The following is a 27,996-nucleotide window of genomic DNA, read 5'->3' on the forward strand; positions in this document are numbered from 1 at the left end:
ATACAGATATGACATCCACGCAAAAGTTAAAATTTCTTTAAACAGATTGAGTGTTAAACACCCGAGAGGCTTTCGTGCTACCTTAGCGAGTATTTTAAAATATGGAAACTAATATGTATGGTACATTTTAATCAAATTAATCTATTTTCAACATAAATGAGATTAAGAGAGAAATCCGTTACCTCATAATCTTCGTAAAGCAGTTTTACAGACACAACAAAAAACTCCTCATTTCCTATTTCAATCTGTTAGGATTGAGGAAATACGATCATGATTGTTTGACGAATAGTTCTATAACTTTTGCATAAGCGTGGGTGCTATTAACATTAAGTGCTTGGGTTTGTATATTTTTATTTTAAACATGTTTAGAAAACAAAAAGTTGTAAAGTGCAATAACTATGGTTGAAATCTTACTTTGTACTCTTTATTTACAAAAACATACAACATACACAAAACAGGCTAAAAACATAACTACCAAAATTGATATAATACTGGGCGTCGTTTATAACACAAGATCATAAGAGATAAATAAGAAAAACTTTTTACGTCGACTTAACATTAACAAACAACATAAATAAAGGAACTAAACCTAAATACACAATAATCAGTCAAAAAAAAAAGAACACAACGGAATGCTGCACACAACGTCCAATTTGTCAATAGCTGACTAGCCTAATTTGTTACAGTAAAAAAAATAAAGTTATTTATTGTCCGAAAATGCATTCGTATCACCCGTCATCAGCAACTCGTCTCCAGTGGCACCGACTTGGTCGTATTGTTGGTAACACTGTGATTCGTCACAGTATCACCCATCGAAGGCATACCCTGCGAGCTCGACGAGTGATGGTTGGTGGTACCCGCGGTACCATTCGCCCTGTGCTTCCTCAAACACCACAGCCGTTTCACGGCAGACAAAACCTAAAACTCCCATTAAAAACGCCAACTAACCGTTAGGGGTGCCTTACCTGAGGCTGGCATCCCACCACAATGAAAATAAAGACCCCTTGGAAACAGTTGATTAAGTCGGTCAAGTACCACAATTCCTGAGGCCCACCCACCAACCATGAGATGATTTCCGCTATCCAGCTGACGCCCATCACCACCACCAGCTTGATGCAGACGCGGCCCAGCGCGGCTCTGGAAAAAAAAATAACAGTCGATGTCCGTCCTTGAATGCAGGAATGCCGACCATCCAACTGGGACATTTTCCAGTAAAAAACAAGTCGCATTCTTACCTCTCGGACGTGCTCTTGACCAGCTCTCTTTTCCACAAGCCGCAAGTCAATTCTCGCGCCGTGAGTGCGAATAGGGCCAAGTTGATCAAGAGGAGGATGCCGATGGGGCCGTAGAAAAACGTAAACTTCTCCTTGTTACCTGAAACGAACAGCCTTGAATGACCTCCATCGAAATTGGTTTCTTTCACGGTGCTAAGTGCCGGACAAAAGACGCTTTATGAATCTAAAACGCGTGAATCATACACGCCTACCACTAATTTTTATTTAATTGAAATTTCTCTTTGATTGTTGGGTGCGTTTCCGCGCTGTTGGTAAATAAATAACTTTGGGATGGATCAAGGTCTGCTAGGTATTTACTATTTATGGATTTGCCTTCACTGTCGTTCCGATAATTCCGTGTAATTAGTGCGGATTGCGATATCTTGATGATATAATAATGGAGCTTGGGAAATGCAGCTTTATAGCTTTTTACTGATTGTTTTATTATTGTAATTGCATTGCCGGATTATGCGAGATGGGTTGTTAATGCATTCTTGTGATTTATTACTCGATGGATTTCCAAAGGAATTTATAACATCAAGCGATTCAACATTTCCAATCCCAACTATTCTGATTTATTAGAAATTCAAACCTAAACAAATCGGGCTAAAGTTAGATTTTCAAATGTTTTTCTCATGTTACACGAACGATATCCTGGAATTGATAAAAAAAAGAATACAATAGTTATTTCCGGAATTATTTTATTCCGTTGGATTTTTAACTTACTTAGCAAAAAAAATGCCAACTTAATAAACTGACACGGCGCTACCGTATTACTCAGAACAACCGTTGTTCTCTTATCTCGCATTAATTACGCGATTGTGAATAATAATTTTTCTAATTAGCACTTTTTTTATCAACCAAAAATTCTTGTAGTCTTACTCGAATTAAGCTTAGCGATTAAAAATTTGAAGTTATAAAACATGGATTGTTTCCATAATTTCCACGTCTCGCACTTGACTCAGAACTATGGCTTTTCGTTTGGAATTATGTTTCCTTATTCTAAATTTGAAAAATCTAGACTTGTGATGAAAAAATTAAGAGTTTTTAAGCCCGAAATTTGAACTAGCAATAGGTAGAGTTCAATAAGGTTAAAATCACTAAATGTTTTAGTTTATAGAAGGATGTGTAACTTTTTTTGTCTTTCTAAACTTGGAACAGACTTCGGAATAATAAAGTTAAAAGTCGCAAATCCCAACATTTTAACTTCAAAAGTTCTAACCCCGAGTTTAAAAGTGAGAATTCTGATAACAATAAATTTAAAGGAAATTACAGCTTTCATAGAATTCTTTTATTAAAATGTTCTCAATTTCTATGTCGGGCTCAGAAAGTTAGAATTTCTAGTGTAAACGTCAGAATTCGAGGTTTAAAGTCAGAAAAAGTCTACTTCTTGCTAGGCATTCAGAAATTAACCTTTTTTCGAAAATGAGTTTGGAACCAAGAACATCGAGCTTAGGACTTGAAGTAATAAGTCGGTAGAAAAAAAAAACAGAAAAATAGAGCAAATGTGGATTATTATTTTTTTCATCACAAATTTAAATTAATAAACTTAAGTATAGATTTCTACTCTCAAAAATAGTTAAGTAGGTATAGGTAATCATTATGTGAGAAAAACAAATTGAATTGATTTCCTGCAAAAGCTAAGAGGAATTTCCATTGAATCTCTTTAGAAAACCGTCTATTTTTCTGTATATTTTTAAAAATAACATTTTTCAAAACACATTTCGTTAACAGCTTGCCTGACGTTTTCGGAAAAAAACTGAAATAGAATTAATCGAAAGCTGTGTTATTGTTTACTCCAATTAATTTAAATTCCGTTTATTTGTGTTATCGTATAACGTACGATATTTTTATCCTCAAGTTTATAATTATTATCAAAAAAAAATGTTGCGTTTCAAGATTGAAAATAAATTATCAAGAACAGTAGCTCCATAAATAACACAAGTGTCTGGTAAAATTTCCGCACATTTCTCTGAAATACAATTTTGCGACTATTCCAGGGTGGCATCAAACTGAAAAACCTTAATTTACGACGACAGGTTTTGGAAATAATTGTCAATAAATCAAAACGCAATTGAAACATCCCGAGCCGTGAAAAATGATTTGTAGTTTGTATGTCGTAATCGTATTCAATTACGAGCGATAATTTCTAAATTTACTTATTTACAAGCGTTTTATCATTACACCATGACGCTTCTCTGATAATGCCATGAAAATATGTTTTGCATAATCGCCAGTTGCAGACGGCATGGCAACTGTCCTTATCTCTTATCACAATTGCGACGAAATTTGCGGCACGATCAATCGCAAACCTTGACCGCTGGATTTTTGGGGCGGCAAGTGCACCATCTGCGGTCCGTTGACCCATGACCCTTACCGTGGAACCAGCAAGTGTTGTCCCCGAACTTGGGCCGGAGAAAGTTCGAACTGTCGGCCACTTGGTCCAAGATGGCGGCCGTTCCGGCGATGACCACGGGGACTCCCCACGCGTAGAGTTCGTAAAGGCGCAAACGGTACCACTCTTGACTCTTTTCGACGCTTTGCGGCCGCAGATCGCTGGAACAAAGAGATTATCATGAAAGGAACGAATCTTTGATCGGCCTTGATTGCTTTTATGACCGTTTTAATTGCTTGAGGCAGGTTTCCTCTTCCGACACGATTTTCGTAATTACGGATAATGAGGGAAACAACTGTGAACTGTGAAGTAACGGAAAAACAACGGTAAGGAGGATTATTTCGGGTAGGATACCGTAAATTAGGGCTTTTTGGGGAAATGGCGTGGATGACCTTACAGATCGAGTACCAACTGACAGAATAGGGTTACGAATAGTGAGATTCCCGGATTAGGTTGCTTGACTTGTGGTTTTTAATTCAAATACGAGAAAACCACATTCAGAGATATTAAGTTTAATTGAAACAGAGTTGTTTTCATAAGAAAAATAAAGATGTTCACAACAAACAAGTTCTCATAGGGCAAAAATTTACTTACAGAATGAAAAAACAATTTGATGAATGATAGAATATATCATATTATAAAACTTTCTCGCATGAATATTTTTTTTTCTTTAGACTTCAGAAAAATTAATCTTGTTTTAGGTTGGTAGTATTATGGATATTTTGTAAAACTAAAGTGGGTAAGATACACGTAAATAAAATAATTAACCAATCATGCAGCTTTTTGCAGCGTTTTTTAAAAAATAATCCCTAGGACCTTTTATTTCTATTTATTTATTTATACAGGGTGCGCCAGAACTCGCGCTCCAGAGAAAATTTTCAAGTAAGATAAGATACCAGGAACATGAAAAAAATGTTTAAAAAATTTTATGTCAAAAAATTTTAACATTTGATATTTTTTATGTCTATTTAATGAACTGATGATCTTGTATATGCTTTTTTACAATTATTTAATAAAGGTACAAAAATTTTGGCAATAAAAGCCACAAATAACATTGAACAGAGTTACAATTTAGGTTACAGCTTCCTCGTTTCCTCTTCTAATAGCCTATAGCAAAAAAATTTGGAAAAGTATTTTTCAAACAGAAATAAATAGAGTCATAATGCAAAATTTAAACTCTCATAACTTCGAAATTTTTATAGACAATATTTTTTCCATGTTCCTGGCATCTTACTTATATGGCATTTTTCTCTGGGGCGCGAGTTCTGGCGCACCCTGTATATTTGTTTAAAATTTAAACACTAAAATAGGATTCTCACTGCGCATATTATTATTGCGATTTTGTAAAAAACTTAATTAATGTTACATCTTTAATGTTATAGCAAATTGGTGAAACAAAAATAAAAAAAATATATGTACTTATATGTATTTGAATACAGGCTGTCCGGAAAGTCGCGCACTTTCGTGACACTGTATCATTGGGCGATGCCCTAGATAACAAGAAAAATGTTTAAAAAATCCATCTATAAAAATTTTGAAGTTATGAGGATTTTAAGTTTTGCACTTTGACTTTTTCCTGTTGGAAGAATAATTTTCCAAGTTTCCAAATGTAAGTACATATTGCTTTCTTTAGAATTTTTAAAAAAAGATGAAACTCAAAACTAATTTCAGAAACAACTTCCTTTTGCAAGTTACTTGCTTTCCTTTTTTTAAATATATCTTTTTTTTCTTCGCCAATATTTTTTTTTCTTCTTTTTTATGCTTTTTTTTCAATTTCGGTTTTCTCTCAACCTTTCACTGTCTTTTCTTAATTGAATATTTTTTTTCTCTTTTTCTACCTTCGTATTATCAACTCTCTCAACTCTTTATCTTCTCTAAAAGCAATTTTTTTCTTCTCTCCTTGCTCTTGAAATTTTGGAGAGAATATTGTGCAATATCATTGGTATTACTATTAAAAGCTCTTAAATTCAGTTAGTGAAACGGTTATTATTATCATGACTTAAAAATTAGTTAATATTATTATTATTGAAGAAAAAAAAACACTAAGTTGGTATTTGTATGTCTTCAAACAAACAATTTTTGCCGTTATTTTGGCCTTATTTGTTTCTTTCAAAGCGAACAGAGGTCCATAATATCTTTCATTTAATGAAAAGAATACTAATTTTGGGAAAAATGTTTCAAAATGAGGTAAAACATTTTCTTTTTTGTGTTAAGAAAAACTGTGACAACTTGCAGCTTTCGCCGGACATGACGTTTTTTCCCATATCAAACGCTCTATTTCCCGACAAATTTCTCAAGTCGGCCATCTTGCAAGTGCACAATTAACTGTCTAGACATTTGCATTTGCCAATTATAATACTTGGACTGGTGTAAACCGATCTGGGTCATGGTAAGACGCCATCTCCCCTTTTAACACCAGCCATCCATATATCTCTTCACAAGTGATGGTTCTTAATGAACTAAATATATTTAGATATCAGCCACGACCTAAGACACCCAAACTTTCATTAATTAAACGTCTCAATTTTGAATCGGCTTGAGATTTCCCCAGTCACTTCCGGTTCCCCAACACATTTTTACACAGGGAACACGTGCTCAAACAATCCCAAATGTAACAATAATAACACGCCACATCCGTGAGAGGAGAAAGTGTTGAGACGACTCCCAAGGTTGGGATAGCATCCGGAAAAATGCCGGTGACAAAATTAATGGCTAATACATTTTGAATTTACTCTATGTCGTCACCGAAAGAAGTCAATTTATGAGCCTGTTTGTTTGAATAAGGTCTTAAAATGGATTCAAGTTGCATTAGGTGCTCTTCCGGCTTATCACAATAAATAAAACTGCCTCTTTAGTGGCCCGAAATGGTGCTTTGTAAGGAACGGAACTCGTTTCCTTTAGTTAATCGGCTTACGGTACTTGCAATAGCAGGAATTGTTCCATCTCATGTGTATTCAAAGACGGCAATTAATTGCGTGGAATGACACCGAGAGATTGGCAACTTTTCAAGCAAGGGGCATTGGACATTGGAATATTAATAGGTATAATTACGAGTCGCGGCCACGTAATTATTATACCTGCAGCGAGATTCCTGCAAGGAGCTGCAGGAGGCATTCCGACCGTTCTTGCAGCCAAGTCTACTTTTAGCATTTTTTACATAAACAATAATTCTGACTTGAAAGATTTTATAGGACTGTAAAAGTTTCTGTGTAAACTTTAACAAAAATTAAGCACAGTTGTTAGAAAAACTGTCGAAACAATTTACTGAAATGGCTGATCAAACATAAAAAAGAGTCAATGCAATTATATTCCCGGCGTAAAATGGAAAATTAAAAAATAATAAAGTGCTATTTTAAAATAGAAAAATCCTGAGTAGAAATCATATTTTTAAATAGTTAGATTTGAAATAAATACATTCCTTTACATAAACAAAAGACATTCCAGCCACAAAAAGCGGAAAAATTTTGCAGTGTTGCTACCAGTATAAAAATAAAAATGGAATTTTCAAATAAAAGAAATACCTGATGGTACGACTACTAAAAATACACATATTTTTTGTTGTCCAAAATAGCAACCAGACAAAAGTGTTTTTACAGAATTCATCAGAATTTTTGTAGTTTTTTGTAACACTTTTCTTTGAACAATTATTTAGAACTAAAACTGAAGGTTTACGAAATTAAGATATTTTTTTAAATAATAATTCTCCTAAATCTGTTCTTATTAGTTAACAAAATCTATTATTTTTAGTGAATTATTTGTACGAGTAGCCCTCTCCAGAATTTTTTATCACTTCAACCTTCGTTTCCTAAAAAGCCGTCAAAACGTCAAGCTTGACTCTTCCTGATCGGTGGGTGTCTCACCGGATAAAAATAGCCTTATTTATGTGTTTTTCCCCTTGTGGGGGTGTTCCCGCGACCTCGTTATCTGAAAAATGCCGTCTCGTTTGGTGGTCGAAGCGCCGAAGACATTCCACCAGTTCTCGGTATCAATTTGTTGCTTCTTGCTGGCGGTATAGGAATGCGTACAAGTGTGTTATAACAGAATTCGCTCGTAAAGCCGTCAGTGATGGAACTAGTAAGGTCAAACGACTAGTCTTCAGTTATATTTAGTTGTCGGTGAACAAACTTTGAAAATTTTGCATTTGAAATATGCACGCGCTTCTAATTATAGAATAATTCCGGGTTAGAACTTTATATTAATGAACAAACAACGCGGCGCCAGCTAATCGGACAGTCGATTTAGAAAAATTATATTTATAACCATCCGATCTCGACATTTTACACATAATGTGTTACAACGTTTTTGAAACCGGACTGAATTCAAGGCTGCCTTTTGACACCTGTTTCTGATTTATTTGGACAAGATTTATTGCCGAGCTGATAATTTGCAAAATTGCAACATTAAAAAAAAAATTATTCAAATTTGGACGTCCAGGTCTTTGAGAACAGATGTTCTTAATCCGTACGTGTGTTTACATAAAGAGATTTTATAATCCTACAAAGTCGCGATTATTGTTTATCTAAAAAATTCTAAAAGTAACGACGCCACAAAAATTTATTTCTTGAATCTTGGAAAGCTTCCTGCAGGACGTTTTAAGAGATTTCGAAAAAATTAAAATTTTATTCGTATCTATCGCGATGAACTTTGTCGCCTGACCCATAAACCCAAGGTTTCCTCTCGAATGAATTTTTGCTAAACACACATCTGCGTGTACCCACGTTCCGCATCGCTAATTTTAATTTGTCTTGCAAAATTTATAACAATAATAGATCAACTCACCGAAAAGTCCACCAGATGTTGAAACACATTGTGTTGAGCCAGAAGAAGGCCGCCAAAAAGAGGAAATGCATCGACACAGCTGCAACAAAAAATAAATTGTTGACCTAATTATGTTTGGAAGATTTAATTTTAGATATTGATAAAACATAACGAATCGATTTTTGACACGAATTTAACGGTTCCAGCAATTGGGATGGACCGTAGGTGTGGAGACTCCATCAGAATTAATTTAAATAAATTGTTGAAATTAAATTTTCTGAGTTGGACGCCTCTTCATGCAATTTATCGCAGGATGTGTTCGTTAGAAAGATGGCTCGTAAATAATAAATCTAGATTCTGAAAATCTTGATTGGATTAATGATCACATTTATTCACATTTAATGGCTTATTTATTACAGCGATTTTGGAAACTTTCAGATGCGTAAATTTCTGAAAATATTCAATTCTTGCAATTTATTTCACATGAGATTTCTCCCATGTACAAATCAGTCGCTGCTCGCCTTTTAATTACTTCCTTTTATGGCAGGTGCAACTCGACTCACTAGGTCATGAGACAATTATTATTCTCAATATTGAAAATTACTCATATTTCGATTTTTGCACAAACAATTTTTCAACCTTCACGGATGTTATTACGCGTGCGGTAATTGCACAATCGCTTTCAACGATTCATCAGAATTCCCAATTTCTCCTGAAGCCGAAAGTGGACATTGCTACCTGAAACGGTGATCTACAACCGTCATAAATGACATCCATTCGCGTTCTAACCTGCACGGGTCAGTGACTCGATTGCGCAAGAAACTTTTCCCAGTATGACCCAATAAAATTAAGATTTCCTCAGTTTTCAAAAAAATAAATAAATAAAGCAAAGAATGACAAACATACAATTTGTCGTTTTAGGTTTTATGTATTATATTTGATCTATTTCTAATTGCTACTCATTTGATTGGGAAATTTTCAGGACCTTGATACTCGTTATTTTTTGTTATTTTTCAAAAGTAATTAATAAACGAGTTTATTAATGAAAACTATTAATAATAAGACAACTGTCGAGATTACTAATCACCAAATAATAAACGAGTTATAACGTTTCGTTGATCAAACTTTATAAATTCGGGTTCGATATTTCGTTACTACTAATTTTAATCAACATCTATTAATGAGGATTTATTAATGGACATCGGTTTTAAAAAAACGATAAACGATCAAGTAGAATAAAAAGTTACACCTAGATGACATTTTAAAATAGCGTTAAAATGCTTCGCACATTTTTCAGAGAATCATAAAAATGGTAAAATTCGCTTTAAATGACCTAAGACTGGACAATTCCACACATTTATAGCCCGCCAAATACTCACATTCTAAGCAGAACGGGTCAGTGACTGACTTTATTGCGCAAAGAATTTTGAATTTGTAAGTATCCTAAATAACGGTACCAAAGGACCCAATAAAATGCAGAAGTAGTAGTTTTTTGAAATTTCAATAGTCACTTTTATTACCCTGTTCAAATTGAATGGAACCACTCGAAGGGGCTTTATTATCTTCCAAATGTAAATAGACGTGATAATGGTTCCAAAGATCGGGCAAATAAATGAAGGGCGTTCTCGGAAGGTGAAAGACCGGCAAAAATATTTTTGTAGCTCACAAGCAAAATTTACATCGATTAGATCTCAATTATCCTCCTTAATGGCTCTAAGCTCGAACGATAATCATCTAATCCGGTCTTAAAACCCATCCGTGAGACAATTAAGCGAATTAGAATTTCTTCAGGCATTTCTGGTCATAACAATCGCCGGAACTAATGTCCCTAGATCGATTTTCATAGCGTGTAAACGCGTCAGAAAAACGAACCTTCCTCGAACCATCTCTTTAATTACGTGCTTCACAGTCGGCTGAGTGACCACGCCAAGCGTTGATTTTTCGCAGACTCACGATGGCGTCGTGTTATTAGGAAAAACAAAACTCTCAACGGATGACTCACGGCCAGATGGCCAAAGTTGGGCCAAAAACCGAGAGTTCCTCCTAGTGACTCACGAAGAATTGTACTCACCGATCGAGAAGCACACAGTCGGATCCATCCGGCCCGAGAGCTGGGTTATGCACAGCAGAACGTTGCCGACGAGGAGGCACACCACGTGGTTGGTCTGGCACCGCCAGTGCAGCACGTGGTGGCTGGCGGGCAGAATGGCCCCCGCCGCCAGCGTCGCCGCCAAAAAAACCGCGCTAAGGGCCAGACTTATTGGGTAGATGATGAAACGGATGTCGTGGCTCTCGGCCTTCTCCACCGTCACATGCTCCTGGCAAATCATTATCTTCGGGGAATGACCTGGAACAAAATTTGACGTTAGTAGCGGCCTGGATGTCCTCATGCGTGTCCTTGATCGATACTTTTCGCATCATTAGAGCAAAACGGAAAATTTAGACCGATTCGGAAGAATTTCGACGACTTGACCGTAATTCGAGTTCAATGGATGGTTGTAACGGTAATAACAAGAAGACAATGGTAAATTTGAGAATTTGGGTCAGATTTCTTTGTCGGTACAATAAGTGAAAAGGAAATAACGATCAACATGTAATTTCGTTTAAATTACATACACAAAGTCGTAAAATGGGTTTTTGGGAATCTTGGCGATTTTTTCTACGCTTGGCCAGTCAAGGCATTCAGGCCGCAATTGTTGAGGAAATTTAGGTAATTCGAACGTATGAGGCATTAAGAAAATGTTAACAACCATGAGAATCAATGTCACGTTGAATGCAAAGGTCATTCATGCTTTGTACACCTTTATATTGATATGCATTTTACGTTACAACAAAAACAAAACATAGTTTGTTGCTTTAACTTTTTTTTTTTCACTATTTCAACTTCCACGAACGAAAATCTAAACAAATTTACATATTTTTATACTCCATCCTGTATAAATAACTGTTTCATTAGTGAACAAGTGAACTAAACCATATGTCGTTTGTTTTTATTCCATTAAAATAAAGTACGCCATTTTATTATTAAAATACTCATTAAAATCACCGTTAAGAGTTACATTAACATTCAAGCATCTAACATCTTGCAGTACCAAAGAACCAATAAAATCATTTCTTTAAACAATTTACTTACATAAAATTATTAATTACACTTAAAGTCGTTCAATTTCCTGCAATTCTACAGTTACGCAAAGAAACATCAAAGAATAATTAGATTTTATTAGCGTTTTAATAACAGTTTTTACCGAATCACCCTATAAATGAAACTTGTCACTTTACATAATATATGGTAATGGTACTGATAAATCTTCATGATGCAAAAAATAGACTTAATTTCTTATTGAAATAATTAATAATTTTGATGTTATCACTAATTATTAAATTATGGATCACCCTAATACAGGGTGTCCCAGTGAGTTGGTAAAGTACAATATTGTCCAATATTGACCATATTGACGTTAAATGATGAAATTTTAAAAGATGTATATAGGAAAGTAATCTAGCGCATCACGTAAAATTATTTTCAACCATACAGCAGGACCCAAAAATAAGTTACAATACAAACGTGTGTTTTTTAAAAGAAACACCATATGTTTCTTGGCATTTTTGGATGTAGACTTTTAAGATAATGTTTTTATGCTAAAGTTTTATTAGTCGATTTTGCTTAGTTTTAGAAATAATAAGACGTTTTTTTCTTCCATCTCTTGTGCAACTGTGCACTTTTTGGCTATTGAAACAATAGTTATTTTTTTAATGTTTAAAGTTAAATAGGTACCTATCTTTTTAGTTATTGATTATAAACATCGAAAAGTAAATGATTTGAAAAGATAATTTAATAATCTCTTAAATGCAAAAATAGTAAATAGGTGTTCTATTAATTTTTTTTAAGTTATTGAACTTTTAACAAACGTCTTATTTTTTTTATCTTTGCAAAAAATGCAACACACTAAAATATGTTACAGCCTTCTAGCATGTGTCTTCTTCTTTGCGGTAGTAAAAAAAATATTTCTAGATGTCTTAGTTTTAGTGTAATGAATTTTTAAAAAGTGCATGTTTATGTTTTAATCAAAAAACCGTCTTATTTTTAAAACTAAGCAAAATCGACCAATAAAAGTTTAGTTTGAAAACATTGTCATAAAAATCTAGATCCAAAAATGCTAAGGAACATATAGTGTTTCATTTAAAAAACACAAGCTTGTTTAACTTATTTTTGAGACACGCTGTATAGTTGAAAATAAATTTAGGCGATTTACCATTTAAAGGTTACTAAAGGATCTTACTAACTCGCTGGGACATCTGTATATGACGAAAAAGTATGTAGGTGCGTTAACCAGCCAATTTCTCTGAAGAGTGAAGATCGATAAAAAACACTAAAATTAAAATAATGAAATTCAAATATTAATAGATAATTACTTTTTATTATAACCCAACTAATCACCTAATCAGTGACAATAAATTACGTGGTGATTATGTTGTAATGCATTTGTAAAAACTTCTGTCATTTCGCTCAGGGGTGCCACTCATTTTGTGTGCGACAAAAAATTGTATACGAGTGGTAAATAATTATAATTAAAATTTAATTTAGTTCGTAATCAACAGTGTTGTACAAAACCCTCAAAAAACTGAAAAATGGTGACTGTTTGCTTACCGGCATCCTCCAGGATATTCTCCAGACAGTAATTGGCGGCAGGTAGGAGCACCTTCATCTTCGGTAGCCACAAACTGCCATTTTTGTGCATTTCCGCTTCCTTCAGCATCTCCGTGATGACGACCTCCTGGTGGTCGCACGTGGGAAATCCCGCGGTGAATGTCTTATCGGGCCCTATATCGATTTTGTACCCCGCGTCTTTGAAATGTATGCACGTCTTATTGGTCTCTGAGAAGATGGCATTTTCCCCGCAGCACTTCTTCACCCTGACGGCCGTCACACTTTCCGCTTGTTGCGCTTTGAGACACACCAAAACAGCGGCATAGTCTATGCAGAAGTTGTCCGGGTGCACGATCTCGTTGTACTCCAGCACGTACAGCGAGCCGTTTTGGAAGGAGATGTAGTTGCCCAGATTGGGGGTGAGTAACGCCGGTAGGGCGCATGGGGGCTTGGACGCCGGCTTCAAGTGCCAGTTGGGGGGCACCTGGTTATCGGGGAGGTAGTTGTGACTGCGGGGGCTGAACACTTTGAGAGTCCATTTTGGGGTTAGTATAGGGATGCATTTGTTCTCGTTGTTGAGGGTGTCTGTGAAGGAACAGCATTTGGAGATGGTGACGTTCTTCGCGAGGAAGGAGACGTTCTTCGCAGAGTGCACTATGGAGAAGGCACTGAGGAGGAGCAGAAGGACGCGGCGCGGCATTTTACATTCGGATCTGCACACCAAGACGCGCTTTCGTCGACTGATTTTATTTTCCTTCCGATTTCAAGTAGTTAACAGTTGCAGTGGACCGGTCTCTCCCCACTCGAGCCACTGTCTTACCTTTGTGTGAGCACCAATGCGATCAAGGCGTGTGAGGCACTCTCGTGAGGCACCAAAATACGTTATTTCTATTCTGTCAATTTAATTATTTTACACTGAAAAACATGCAATTGCATTGGAATAGACTAGGAAAAACTAAATTAGAACTGATTGCTTATAAATAGACTCACAAACAAGGAAAAGGTCACAGTTTTGTACACAAAATCTTAATCGATGCGGTGCGACTAACATAACTAGCAAATACTTTCACATAATAACAGCTTGGCACAACGGCTTTTGTCCATTCTATTGTCGAACGGCCTGTAGCTATTTTCTTACAAAAATAAACAATTTTAATACCCGGATTGACAACGTTACGAAACATTAACAATGTCACCAATTTAAAAACCACATTCCCTAATTTTCTCATTTAAATATCAACATAAAAAATTCATACATGAATGTTAGCACTGCGATTTTTCTTTTCATTGCATTGTGTCGCTGAGGAATGTGTCATTGAAACATTTTCGTTGTTATTAAAACATTATCGTCGCACTTTCTGTGCTAAATATTTCTTTCAATTCGACAACAATAACGAATAAGTGGCAAAGTTCAATAACGTGCTTATATTAATAACAAGAGACCGACAAAGACTTGCAAACCGCAGTTCTTCAACACAGTGACTCAACTCATAAATTTTCAACTGGCTGAAAAGCAATCATCATCCCTTGTAGAGATTCAGATTATCAATCCCCTATCGTGGGGTGAGTCTAGACTCCGGAGATTAAATAAAAAGACCGTTTCTCTCGTCTCTGTCTAAAACCCGTGTTTGTTTTGGTGGGTCTGTCGGCGCCACTGTAAAAATAAATCTGTTTAACACGCTTCGACAGCTCCAGTGACAAATAAAATAGAACGAATGGGCTTATGGGGGTGTGGGGTGACATAAATAATATTTCACGAACTCGATAAAATATTTACGGGGCGCTATCTAGACTCGTTAATTTTCTCTTAAATAAACTCGTGCGTATTTAATTTATTGTTTTATTTTTGTCCGAAACGATAATTCAAGTGCGCGGATTTCAAACTTATGTCAATGATGGATTATGGCTTATAAATAAATTTTATGCGAATTAATTATTTCGAGTGGATTCGGATGGTCTGTTTATTGTTGGAGCTAAATGGTGGCTAAATTTAAATGCTCGCTGATGGACGTGTTTTGACGCGAAAATGTTTATTGTTGGGGAAAATACAGAAAGATAATAATTATCTACAGGTAGGCAACCAGTAAAATCCATTGACCCAATTTCCGCCAACGACAGATTTGTTTATTTGTTGAGGAATTCACAATCACCAAGCAGGGCTGGATTATCTACCAAACACCTACTGTGACTAGCTTATTTCTCTTATCTTTTATCAAGAAGTTTTATTTATTGTTATGGACGTTTGAGTTATTACCAGGATTCTCACAAATAAAACTTAAATATTTGCGCATAAAAGTGATGAGAATTATTGCCGTTCCAATAATACAATTTTAGGATTAGGAAGTAATAAATAATTCATTACAATATTTTCCATAATTTGTTTTTAAAACATCTTTTTTAAATATACTTTTCAAATATAATAAACTTTATTAGCGATGCAACATCTTTTAATTAAAAGACCCTCATTTAAATATTAGTACTTTTTAGAATACTCGTATAGTAGAGTAGGTATCTATCATTTCCCTATTGTTAGGACTCTTAAAGCAATATTTTTTAAAACTAAATGATAATAATAAGTGAAACTTATTATTAACTTAATTAATTTAAAGAAATTAAAATTATCTAGTTGTTTTTTATATTTTATTGGTTTTCAATGTTTTGAAAATAAAGCATATTTTTATTTATAAATTTTATCTTTATTTCCTTCGTCTTTATTTTCTTATTTAAAAATTTTCTTTTTAATAGATTTTACGGAATAGTTATTTATTGTAAGAGTGTGTTAGATAGCGTTTTATCCACGCAAGAATGTTTAACCGCGAGAACGTCAGTTTGATTAATTTTCATAAGTGGATAAAACGCGACTAACACACGACTGCAATATATCGTTTTATCCACAATCACAGACCCAAATTATTCCAAACTTAATTAAAAATTAAACTGACATTTAAACGTCACACCAAATGTGCTTTCGGTTAAACGTAGTAAGCTGTTACGCGGTGCGCCGGTTACTAACAGTGGAATAAAGTTACATTATTCCACTAGTGGATAAAGTGGTACTTTATACGCATCTAAAGTGTGGAATAAAGTCTCTTTATAGAGTGATTGTGGATAAAATATTTTTATTTCTTCAGTTTTCTGTTATTTTATAAACTAATTTACGAGAAAAATTTTATGTGTAAAATTAGTTGTACATTTCCACGTTTATCTTTTTTATTACTCTGAGACACGATATTCCTAGTGCGGCTCTGCTGTCGTCGATATTTACATCTATTTAATATTTGTAATAAAAATTCTTAAGATACGACTTCCTACTGACGGAACCTGTCATAAACATTTTTAAATCTCCTACTTTCTTATTATAACTCGACATTTTTACATGTTTGTTTATCTATGATTTTTTAACCTTGTTATCCTCAATGAAACACTCATTACGTACATTATATCACTTTATTTATAAATAAATTACAGTTCAGGCGTGTTAATTACAATAAATAATTAAGTCCTGGTCAATTACACAATCACCCAAAATTTAAGACAAATCTGTTTATGGCATCTTTGTTTAAATAAACAATTACACTAATTGCTTAACAAACAAAATTGATAATAAGACAAAAACGTTTCCACGTAAAGAAATTCCTTTCGATCGCGATGAAAAGCTATCAATTATGTGAATTTTCCATCCCATGTTCGACTGTGTAAACGAATTGTAATAAACAATATCGGGCCATGACGAGTTTGGCGTAAATTCCAAAACCCCCGGCTCGCCCTCCTGACAAGAATAGACCAAAGACCGGTTGAATTTCTTAAAAGTGGGAAAGTCATCATCGAGGCGACGGTCATTCGCATCTTGATGTTTGGCTAAACACAACGGACCCGCTAAAATATTTGGAAAAATTGTAAACACACTTTTAATTTTGATTTCTTCTATAAAATACCTGTGGTGGGTCTTGGCCGTCCTCTTCTCGAGTACTCCACCCCTGCTAAAACCCTTATTTTGGCCTGTGCCTCGTCAGATAACCGGTCAAACCCTCCATGAGGCTCATCGGTGATAATCAAAGGGTGATAAAACTCAGCACTGTGGGGGTTATTTCCACCATAAACGCGGAAAACATAAGTCAAGCCTCGCCTCAGCCACAATTCGGGGGCTAACAATCCGTTAATGTACCATGCTAGAGTCGTGGACGTTTGTCCGGTGGTTCCTTGGTAGCCTCTTCGGCCCCCCGAAGGTCCCAAATAGGCCTTAAATGTCCTGATGGTCTTATCGTAGATCTGGCCTTTGATCCAGGGCTCTCGAAGTTGGGTATCCGAACGTGTGAAGGAGAAGCAATTTGATGAAGGTTCTTTGGGTTGCAGTTCTATACTGATGTTGGACTTGGGGTAAATGTCGTGAAAAGTGGGCTCCTTGTTGTGGTCAAGGCGACCCATGGCCCAAATTATGTAAACTGAGCCCTCGGTGGGGTATTCCTGGTCGCCTGGGTCGGCTAAAAATTAATAATTAATAATTTTTATTAATATTTCTTTTGAGTGACTTACGTGAGATAAGAGAGCGCCGAAAAGTGATAATATTGATGCCATTCTCTCGGGTGGCTGTGTGCATTTGATTGCTCTCTTGGCCCCCTACAAGATCGTCCTTACATACACCTTTATATTGTCCTAAAACTTTAACACAAGGAGTTAAAGCTGTGATGTTATAATCGGTGGCGAAGCCTCTATAACCGTCTAAATAGGCTACAGTGACATCAGAACCCAACATTTGACTCTTTTCTCTTGACCCAGATAAACCAAATGCCAAGTAGGAATTTTCATCGACTTGTCCGGCCATTTGGATGGTAATTGCGGGCCCAAAAATGTCCCATGAGACTTGAAAATCTTTATGTAGTTGCAAACAATTAGGTAGATGGTGTTCGTAAGGCTACAATTTTACTCTTGTTGTGAAAATTAGATACTTGGGGGAATCCCCGTCTTACAATAACTTTGACTAGAGACGGAGGGACGTTAAGTCCATCTGGTATAATAATCGAACCTAAATTTTCGTTAGTTTCAAGATCAAAAACACTAAACCAGGCGATGTTGAATATTGTTAAATCCCCGGGAAGTTCAAGAGTGACAGTCTCGCCTTTATAGGCGCGCAGAGGATCCAAACTAGAATTTAGGCAACCAGTAATACAATAATTTTGTTGTTTTTTTTTGACTCACTATCCGTTTTCGTCGGGTACTTTATGCCCCTTGGACACAGGTTGAGCACCAACTCCGACCCAAAAATGGGCATTTTTGGCTTGTCCATTATAGCGAAAGTCATTTAGTCGGATTCTTTTAGCGTCAATGATTTCAACGGCCCCCGAAGACACTGAATGAGATTTTGAAGCCAGTTGAGGTATTTTTTGGACGGTTGGCGGCTCGAATTCTTCCGGGATGTAAATGTCCCCAAATGTATTTTGGCTCAAAAGGTCGTAAATAGCAAACCATTTAATATCTGTGATTTTTTTGTTATCGGGGAGAGTCAGGGTGAAGTCTTTTTGGAAATAACGCCCCAAAACGTTAGTCCTAGAGTCAATATTGTAAAATTTGTTTTGAGACGTAGCGAATTATTACTTTCCGTATTCGTCCGGTACGATGAACCCTTGGGGTCCCGGCCGGTTGGACGCCCCCGCCCAGAAGAAGGTATCAGCGCCGTTTCCGTCATAACTAAACGATGTTAATAAGATGGTGTAGTCGTCCACCGCGTACACGTCGCCCCCGACTTCATGGTGGTACGAATTTAGTTTCCCGATATGTTTGCCTCGGTAGGGGCCTTCACTGTCTTGACATGAACCTGGAACCAGGGGATGAACCCTCATTTTTGATTTTGATCGACCTTACCTGAACTTGTCAAGAGTAAAACGAAGAGTAATAACATTTTCAGTACGAACACCGTTTCATTTTGTCGAATTTCTTGTAACTAACGGAGCCACATAGTTACACGAACTGCTGTTAACTTTCTACAATCTCTTGCTGACCTCGGCCACGTTCGACTTTCTTCAAGACCGGGAATTTTAACAGGCGATGAGAAGACGAGCGGTTTGTTTGATCGATCATCGCAGATACGAAAATGGCGTTGAATCAGAAACCTGTGATGATTAATCGGGGACAAAACCACGTAATTTTCTCGTGGAACGATATAAAAGAGTTAAATGACTTCACTTGTGTCGTTCAAATGTTAAATGAGTTAAAAGAGTGGGTTGTGATATACTGGGGACCCAAAAATGAAGTCAAAGTAAAGGATTTGGCTCCATGTACTTGTTACGATTTTAGGATAAAACCCGAGTCAAGTGAGAAATGGACACATTTTAAAGGAGCAACGTTAGATAGCCCTTATATGACTATGCACTTTACTCGAGCCATCAAAACTGGGAAGACACCCTTGATCCGGAAAATTGCACACGCTCGGTATTCCATTTTTAGTCAAAATTCACAAATGGACAGTTTTTTTTAGTCCAATTTTACTCGAAGTTGAAAACAAATATATGAAGACTCCTCTAGTTCAAGCAATTGAGAAAAATGATCCCACTTTAGTCAACTTTTTAATAACTCTTGGTGCAAATATTAACACTCCGGCTTTCTACACTAAAAAGAGTCCTTTAGCAATAGCTGTATCTCTCGGCCACTTATCAGTAGCACATTTATTGGTTGATAAAGGTTGTGACACCAACACAACCGACATCAACGGACTTACTCTACTACACCATGCTGTTGATTCTGATAACATTGAAAGTGTTAAATTCGCTTTAAAAATTGGTTTATGTGTGGATGCTAAAGACTGTAACGGATGGACTCCACTAATGAGAGCAGCCATTTTGTCTTGTAGTGATGAAATTGTGACTATCTTGCTCGAAAATGGAGCCTCAAAAAGTCTCAAAGACAAAAACGGATTTGATTTTGCAAAACATAAATTTCTAGCGAATAAAAAATAAATCTAGAAGACCTACGAAACGTCATTCACCTTTCAAATTTAACGCGATGTTGTAATCAAAATTCTTGTATTTTAATTTTCTCAAATGATAACAGAATCCACATCAGCAGCATCTGACAGTAAGTTCTGGATTTCTGAATTAGAAGTAAAAAACTTCCATAGATGATTCGGTGGGTAGTCAGAGATCGTTACAAATGCGGGGTCTCCCCGACATTTTCGCATCATCGAATGCCGTGACGCGGCCTCTACTGGCTAAAAAAGGACCGAATTGTGACGAAATGTGCATTCACATTGATGTTAGGTCAGTGCTTCTATTGATTCGTATTGGAGAATTCTCTTTTAGGGGAAGGATTATATTTGCCGGATTTGTCATGGCGGTTACAGTTCCGGGGATTTACTCACTCCTTGTAAATGTAAAGGGTCGATAGCTTTAGCTCATTTGAACTGTTTGGAGATTTGGCTGAACGAATCAAATAGGAATGAATGTGAGCTATGCCAATACCACTTCAGAGTAGTGAGAGAACCGAAGTAATTTTATAACACGGTTATTTCTTTTTAATAAGGACTACATTTTTTTAAGATATGGGATTCTACGGTCAATTATTGTTTTTTTAAGACATCCTGGAGATCATTTTAGGGAATTATTAGTTGATATTATTACTTTGGTTGTTTATACACCGTCGACGGTGACTTCCACCTATATGTTAATGTTACTATGCGAGTCTATGGCTAAGGCAAGCCCAAAATTTCGAAAAACTATTCTTTCACATGTTATGGCATTTATTTCTATTTTTGGTAAAGAAAACAAAGTGTTTTGTGTATTATATTTATGTTTTAAGGTATTGCGGCAATTAATTTTACTTATACATCTTGGTTAGTTTTAACAATAGAAAAATACGTCGATTATTGGCGAGAGTGGTACAAACATAATTGCAGTCTAAGAGTAATCCTTTCAGCTAATAAACTGAACGCAAATCCTGCACTTTCAAATAATACCGCGTCAACGTAGGGATGTTTAAATTTTTACTAGAAACTAAACTTGACAGATGTTTGACGTTTCGACTTTTACAACAACAAATATGTGTAAAATGCAGTTTTTAAAATAAACTGAATTAATTTTGAAAGTATTATGTAATATTGGGAAACGTTACAATGAGTAACCCCCAACCATCGTCCCGTATAGCCCACAATCCTACTTTTAAGCACAGTTTAAATGAAATCCTGCGAATGCGAGAATTAGGACTAAAATCATACATTGGCTGTGACGACGATATTTATGCTAAACTGTACAATAAAATTGATTGCTATTCTCTGGAGGGTAAACACAATCCTGGAAATAAGGGTGGAGGAATTTTTAACTTGGAATTTAGCCTTGATGGGTAACCCCTTTCTGCTTCTCAAGAGTTTCTCCAACATTTTTTCTTGTAGAAAACTTCTAGTAGCTGCATGTGAACACAGTTGTGTATTAATTTATGATGCCTCCACACAAAGGTTGATAAAAACGATGGAAAAAGCACACGATAATTGCGTAAATTGTGTCAGGTGAACATAACCCCAAGAAAATGCGCATTTGACCCGCTTTTTCAGATTTCTGGATGATAGACAATTCGCCACGTGTTCAGACGATAACACTATCAAACTGTGGGATACTCGGAATTTAAAAAATGAGACGAAAACTTTACATGGGCACTCAAATTGGGTAATTTGAAAATGGCTTAGATTTTAGATTTCGTTTATTGATAGTGTTTGCTAGGTCAAGAATATCGAATTCTCGGAACGTGATAATGTAATGGTAACGTCAGCTTTTGATGGGAGTATTTATGCTTGGGATTTGAAAAGCCCAACTGAGAATAGTATGCTGTATGATAAAGTCTTCCTAATGAATGGCCTTATGAGGACAAAATTGTCTCCAGATGGTTCAAAAATGGTCATATCAACTACTAGTGGTTACATGATTATTGTCCACGACCTTAATTTAGCCACACTAGCTAACGATTTCAGATCATTTAAGGTGGCACTTGATTAATTGAGTTGATAGATGACGTTATGTATTTTTTTGTTTTTAGCCAGTTCTATACCGTCTGATGCAAATGAGTGGTCAGAGCTTTCCCGCGGGGACTATTTTTAATTATTTATTTCTTCCATCAAGGCGACGAAATCGAGTCGAGTTTATTGACGATTTTACAATAGATGCGGAAGTTATAAGTTCGTTACAAATACATCCCCACGGTTGGAACGCCGTTTCGAGAAGTTTGAGTGGGAACGAAAGTGAAGAGGTCTGTTCCCATTACTGAAAACTGATTTAACTTAATTAACTTTTTAGGCCACTTGTGTTCATGATATTCAAAAACGCGAAGTCTTTATGTTCCAATACGAAAGCTGCGATAATTACGATTTGGACGAAGGTGAAGCGTCTCAGAATTCCGATTCTGATGAAGGCACCGCAAATCCAAGACCGACAGATCTCTGGATGGGTTACATCTCGAATTATCAGTATACAAGTGATAGACAAGCGCAGCCAAATATGTTTGAGAATCTCCAATTGCCCTCAATGGGAATTATTAATAGTGGACTGATTGGTAGAAATAGTTACAGTGATTATTTCCAACAACATCCAGAAGAACGTAACAAAGTTATAGTGAATTTACCTCGTTTGACTCATTATATTAAAGAAGAGAACGTTGGGAGAGGATACATCAAAGAGCTGTGTTACTCACCTGATGGCCGAGTCATCTGTTCTCCGTATAATAAAGGAATTAGACTATTAGGTTTCAGTGAGAAATATGAAGAACTGTCTTATTGTGTGCCTGAAAAACCCAGACAATTGACAACGCTGCTAGAACTGAACGATTATCACAGTCAAATTGTTGTGTCTTGTAAATTTAATCCTAGGAATTTTATGTTGGTTAGCGGTTGCCTCAATGGAGAGATTGTGTGGTATAAACCAGTTTTATAAATTTGTTAAAACTAATTTTTCAATAAGTTTTGTTTTATTTTAATGATCCCCTCAAGCCAAAAGGGACGACTATGCATACATCACATGACTGACATATAACATAACCAAAGTAAAAAGATATTTTTTTTTTCTTCCTTGTGTGAAATACTGCCGTGAATTTTACTTCAGATTGGTAGTAAGTGGGCCCCTTCAGCACACAGCTACTTTTTAAGGAAAAACACCCTGATTTTCAAGGCTAAACAAATGGCTCATAATATGTGGGCCGTTTCAGCACACTGCCACTTTTTAAGGAAAAACACCCTGATTTTCAAGGCTAATAAACAGAAAATCGTAAAAAAGGTATATTTTAAAATTAACATTTTTAAGGAAAAACACCCCGATTTTCAAGGGTAAACTGAAAAGCAGAAAAAATCGTGAAAACACCCCCGTTTTAAAGGTATATTTTAAAATTAACATTTTCAAAGATTTTACGTTTTTCTCTTGGGCCACTTTAGCACACATTGGAATACGATTCCGGCCAAACAAATTCACCTTTGAATATTCAACATTTTTTTTAAATATTTAAAATTAAAAATCAAATATTGTCATCGATTGAACAAATGAATTATATTAGAATTGACTAAAATTGCAATTATCAAAAAAGATTTGTGTTCTTGACATAAATAAAACTATGAATAATTTATTATTTTATTGATGATACACATTTGTTAATGGAAAAATGAAAAAATGAGAAAAATATCAGAGTTAGCTGAATAAGTTGCCATGAAAATATATAATAAAAATATAAAAAACTTCAGATAATTTGCTTTTTAACAACCTTAAACTTCACCTGGGAACATGAGCACAGTTTCGTCTGTGGTTGAAATTGATGTTTGTGACCCCTCTGTCGAAACAGACGCATTGGATTCTTCACTCGTGTTTGAGGATGATGAATCATTTTCAGCTAGATCTCCGAGCGCTCTCATAAAGGCGGCTAAACTAGCAATACTTCTGAATCTTATTCTTATAAACTGAACAACGCTTATCACTAATTCCACAGTTGTGTCATCAATTCTATCAATCTCCTGCACCGGCGGGCGAAAATTCTGTATGGGCGTTGAATCAATTGTTAGTCGTTGTGGGTAGCCGTGACCATTAATTCACTTCCTCCAACGTTATTGCAAGAAACAAAGGCCAATTGTTGAAACATTGATCTTTTCCTTCTCTTTAACTGTATAATTTTTAATTCGTCAAGCAATCGACTATCAACACCATATCGTTTTTCTTGTACCATTGTTTTTCTGTAACAGATAAAAAAAATACATAAAAAGTTGTTGTGTACCTAGCGTATTCAACCACATAAAATAGGACAGCCCCCTTCCATGAGTTTTGAATTTTAATGAACCACAGAAGGAACCATCGAAATACACAAAAATTAATAACAATTCTCTTTACATTATTTTGTGTTCTTCAATAAACTCAAGAAAAGTCACGTAAGAAAAGATGAAAGTGATTTTACAATACTTTGACATTTGACTTCGCGCTTTCGGAAGCAGGCAACTCAGTTAACGTTTCTGCATGCAATTTATCTATTTTTGAAAATTGAAAATATTTAGATTTTCTAATAAATAAATTAGACCTTTACAAGTCTTCAGTTACTCTTTGTATATCAAATCTCTAATTTGTTTCTAAAAAGTAATACAATGGAATAAAAACGATAAAATACTTTTTTAACATTAATTTTTTTGTGTTTAATGTGTTTTACTCTAAAAGGATTAATATCCAAACGGTATTGTATCAAAGTTTTCTAGAATAACTCTCTTGTCATAAACAAAACCAAATTCTTTTGTTTCTATTTTATTTAAAAGTTCTTTAGTTTTAGAATCTCTGGTAATTCGATTATATTGTGTACTGATTTTTTTGTCTTTGTATTCTAAAATATTATTTATACTATCGGAATTAATCTTTTCGGACGTTTCATAATTTAACGTAAATCCTTTTATTCTACAAACAACTTTACCTATGTTGGTTTTATAACAATAACTTTTTGGGCCTGTTGATATCCAGTCTATTATCCATACGCCTTTACCTAATTCGTCTGTCCAATCTCCCAATAGACAGCCTGTTTTAACAATGTTTTTTCCATCATCTATATATACAATACTATCTGTATCATAATATGCTACGCTTTTTCCTAATTTATCTAACATTTCGTACAATCTTAGTCTAGCATTTGCAGTTGTAAAAGCAGCTATAAATATATTGGTATTGAAATCATTTTCTATATAGCAATCTTTTAACTTATAATCAATTTGTAACATATTTTTATTTATATCGTTTATACGTATATTATCAAGTTTCTCGTCTAATAAAATTTCATAAAACCTTTTAACATCTGTAACATATTCTGTTGTACCCATATTTTATCTTTGTCCAAATTTACCCCATAAGGAATTTAAGCATATTTTCGCAACAGCCCTCTTTTCAGGGTTATTTTCTATTTTACCCAATTCAATACCTAGATTTTCTTTTACAGCTTTTCTATATCCCTCTTCTGATTCAAAATCATCCTGCCAATGACTTGTTTCTAATTTAATTTTCATAAACGCTTTCACATATCCTTTAAATAAATTTGATGATTTTTTGTAAAAATGCCAAACTTCATCAATAGTTATTATTTTGTAACCCTTTTCAATAGCTTTTTCTACCCCGTTTGTACACCAAGTTCCTCTGATAATTCTCTATGAGAACATTTATCTTTTTGATTATTTAATTTTGCACACAATTGACATAATGGAAATGTTAGTTTTTCATCACCAGATTTGGTTTTATTCTTAACAGGTAAAACGGGGTGATACAGACTTTTTGGTGGTAAAATTGCACATTTTATTAAACCATACCAATCTGAATTATACGTACGAGGTTTGAATATTTTAGTAGGATGTCCAACTGGATAATGATCGTAACATTGTACTGTTGGATATAAACTGCAAATATCTATATATTTCATTTTCTTCCCCTTAACGCGCAATTTTGTTGCATTCGTTCTTCCTCCAAAGAATGCGTTTCTAGGATTAAGTTCTTCCAATTCCTTAATTTCTTCTTCAATTTGTTTCATTTCTTTCTTATATTCTTTTGACTTCGTCCACTCACATTCCCACATTTCTATGAAGTTATAACCAGCTTTTTTTAATTGCTCGCTTCTTTCTATTGTTTTCTCATAAAGATCTTTCATAGTTGTTTTATTCTTATTATTAATAAAATCTGAACTATAACATTTAGTACAACCATGCCAAAAACACCCGTGATATTGGTAAACAGTATTGGATTTTTTATCAAATCCGTCAACTTTTGATCCACATATTTTCACTTCACCATTGTTTAATGCGTGTTTTATATTTGGATTATGAAAACTATTTAACCATGAAATTGATTGTTGAGAATATTGATCTTTTTCAGATTATCAACAACAGCTATTGTATCTTTCCTAATATATTTTGATCTATATATAGCCAAGCAAACACCTCCAATAATATATTTAAAAGGATCTATATTAGCAATTTCTAGAAACTGATTTCTTAATTCAAGACATCCTCTTCTTAATATATCAACATCAGAATTACAATAATCATAAAGTTCTTTTTTAAAATCAAATCAATTTTCTTTTCTTTTTTGTTTATGCCATTCTAAAAACTCTTCCCTTTCTTTTGGTTTCATAGAATTAACACCATAGTATTCTGTATCAGGTATTTTTCCAATATAATTCTGATTTTCTGTTGTATTGAAGAAATGTGGAAAATAACCTTTTTTAAGTTCTTTTAGACCGAATGTTTTAGGGAAGTTAGGGAAGTTTTTTAAAGGTCCTTGAACAAAATTACTACTATCAATAATTCTTAAATTAATTGACTTTATTTCCATTAATATTATTTTAGATCAATGGATCTAAAAAAAATGTATAATGATATGTATACGCAGAAAGGTTTAATACTGTTTTCAACGCAATATTTTAGAATAAAGTAAGAATCATAACCTTTAGAATAATGTGCAATAGCTGTGTGTCCTCGATGATCTCTAGAAATTAACCATTTACAGAAATCTTCGTTAGTCTTAAAAGAATTAACATTTCCGCTAAAATCGTGAGATATAACTAAATTAGCGAACTGTTTGCCTGTTTCTTGCATCGCTTCATAATCAAAGAATAAATATTTTTCAGTATAAGTGCATTTAGTTGTATCAAATAAACACCCGCATTTATGACATTGAAAGCCGTCTTCGTTCTTTCTAGGTATTTTAACAAAATTTTTACAATCTTTACATTGATAAATGTGATATTTTACTCTCATGTTTGTTTTATCAGGAAACATTGTTGTACAACCTTTTCTATCACAATTTTTACAACTTTTTACTTTATATATTTTATCACCGTCTTTCATTGTTGTTTGACAGATTCCACCTGTTTGTCGTTTCCATTGCATATAACATTTATGTTTTAATATTTCAACTTCTTTATAACAAGTTCGACATTTTTCCCATTCACATCTGTGTTCTTTACTACCCTCTTCTATCATTTTGTTACCTTTTTTAATGATTTGATTACCCTTCTTGTTATTTCCTTCTTCAATCATTTTTGTACCTTCGTCAAGCATTTTATCACCTCTTTTGAGTATTTTATTACACTTTAAGCATTTATGAAATCTTTCACAAACTTCTGAATCATTTTCTAAACATTCTTGATTAAAGCAATATCTATTACATTTTTCACAATATATTCTTTTTGAAGAGTCTTCTTTGTGACTAGACTTGAAACACATTACGCATATTTTATCCTTCGTTTTGCATTTATGTCCGTATTTTTTTTGATATGGTTTATCACATTTTTTACAATAATAAGACTCACCGTGGAAAGCTGGCATACTACTGATTGTATCAAAATGATTTCCATTTTTATATAAATAAACTTTTACGTCTTTCTCAGCCCCCGATTATATTATGGAATTAAAGCATTCTGCTGCTACCACTTTTATTTGAATATTTAAT

General features: G+C 34.7%; 5 protein-coding genes and 1 pseudogene across 5 annotated transcripts; 3 read left to right on the forward strand and 3 right to left on the reverse strand.

Annotated features, from left to right (window-relative positions):
• Window positions 1-402: 402 nt before the first annotated feature.
• LOC123015538 (probable G-protein coupled receptor Mth-like 1) lies at window positions 403-13,885 on the reverse strand. Its single transcript, XM_044415314.1, has 7 exons — window positions 13,076-13,885; window positions 10,499-10,774; window positions 8,449-8,527; window positions 3,652-3,830; window positions 1,236-1,374; window positions 966-1,137; window positions 403-918 (listed from the first exon to the last, which is right to left on the reverse strand). Exons 1-7 carry the CDS (start codon window positions 13,773-13,775, stop codon window positions 739-741), a joined length of 1,725 nt encoding a protein of 574 aa, XP_044271249.1. The 5' UTR covers window positions 13,776-13,885; the 3' UTR covers window positions 403-738.
• A 2,618-nt stretch (window positions 13,886-16,503) lies between these two features.
• LOC123015458 (protein Skeletor, isoforms B/C) lies at window positions 16,504-19,095 on the reverse strand. Its single transcript, XM_044415194.1, has 7 exons — window positions 18,935-19,095; window positions 18,668-18,887; window positions 18,272-18,619; window positions 18,043-18,217; window positions 17,609-17,987; window positions 17,011-17,556; window positions 16,504-16,951 (listed from the first exon to the last, which is right to left on the reverse strand). Exons 1-7 carry the CDS (start codon window positions 18,969-18,971, stop codon window positions 16,647-16,649), a joined length of 2,010 nt encoding a protein of 669 aa, XP_044271129.1. The 5' UTR covers window positions 18,972-19,095; the 3' UTR covers window positions 16,504-16,646.
• Window positions 18,801-20,025, forward strand: LOC123015460 (fibronectin type 3 and ankyrin repeat domains 1 protein). The gene is made up of 2 exons (XM_044415197.1): window positions 18,801-19,501; window positions 19,548-20,025. Exons 1-2 carry the CDS (start codon window positions 19,164-19,166, stop codon window positions 20,023-20,025), a joined length of 816 nt encoding a protein of 271 aa, XP_044271132.1. The 5' UTR covers window positions 18,801-19,163.
• Window positions 20,020-21,148, forward strand: LOC123015461 (E3 ubiquitin-protein ligase MARCHF3-like). Its single transcript, XM_044415198.1, has 5 exons — window positions 20,020-20,143; window positions 20,187-20,320; window positions 20,368-20,552; window positions 20,605-20,819; window positions 20,864-21,148. Exons 1-5 carry the CDS (start codon window positions 20,110-20,112, stop codon window positions 21,031-21,033), a joined length of 738 nt encoding a protein of 245 aa, XP_044271133.1. The 5' UTR covers window positions 20,020-20,109; the 3' UTR covers window positions 21,034-21,148.
• On the forward strand, window positions 21,043-23,006 carry LOC123015459 (DDB1- and CUL4-associated factor 10 homolog). The gene is made up of 6 exons (XM_044415195.1): window positions 21,043-21,403; window positions 21,453-21,566; window positions 21,612-21,723; window positions 21,778-22,035; window positions 22,091-22,300; window positions 22,348-23,006. The coding sequence occupies exons 1-6, from the start codon at window positions 21,177-21,179 to the stop codon at window positions 22,978-22,980; spliced, it is 1,554 nt and encodes a 517-aa protein (XP_044271130.1). The 5' UTR covers window positions 21,043-21,176; the 3' UTR covers window positions 22,981-23,006.
• Window positions 23,007-23,653: 647 nt separating this feature from the next.
• Window positions 23,654-24,491, reverse strand: LOC123010492 (annotated as a pseudogene).
• Window positions 24,492-27,996: the final 3,505 nt, after the last annotated feature.

Source organism: Tribolium madens, unplaced genomic scaffold (assembly GCF_015345945.1).
Source record: "Tribolium madens isolate multiple individuals breed KSU strain unplaced genomic scaffold, Tmad_KSU_1.1 Scaffold_19;HRSCAF=116;Tcas5.2_LG9, whole genome shotgun sequence".
Classification (NCBI taxonomy): Eukaryota; Metazoa; Arthropoda; class Insecta; order Coleoptera; family Tenebrionidae; genus Tribolium; species Tribolium madens.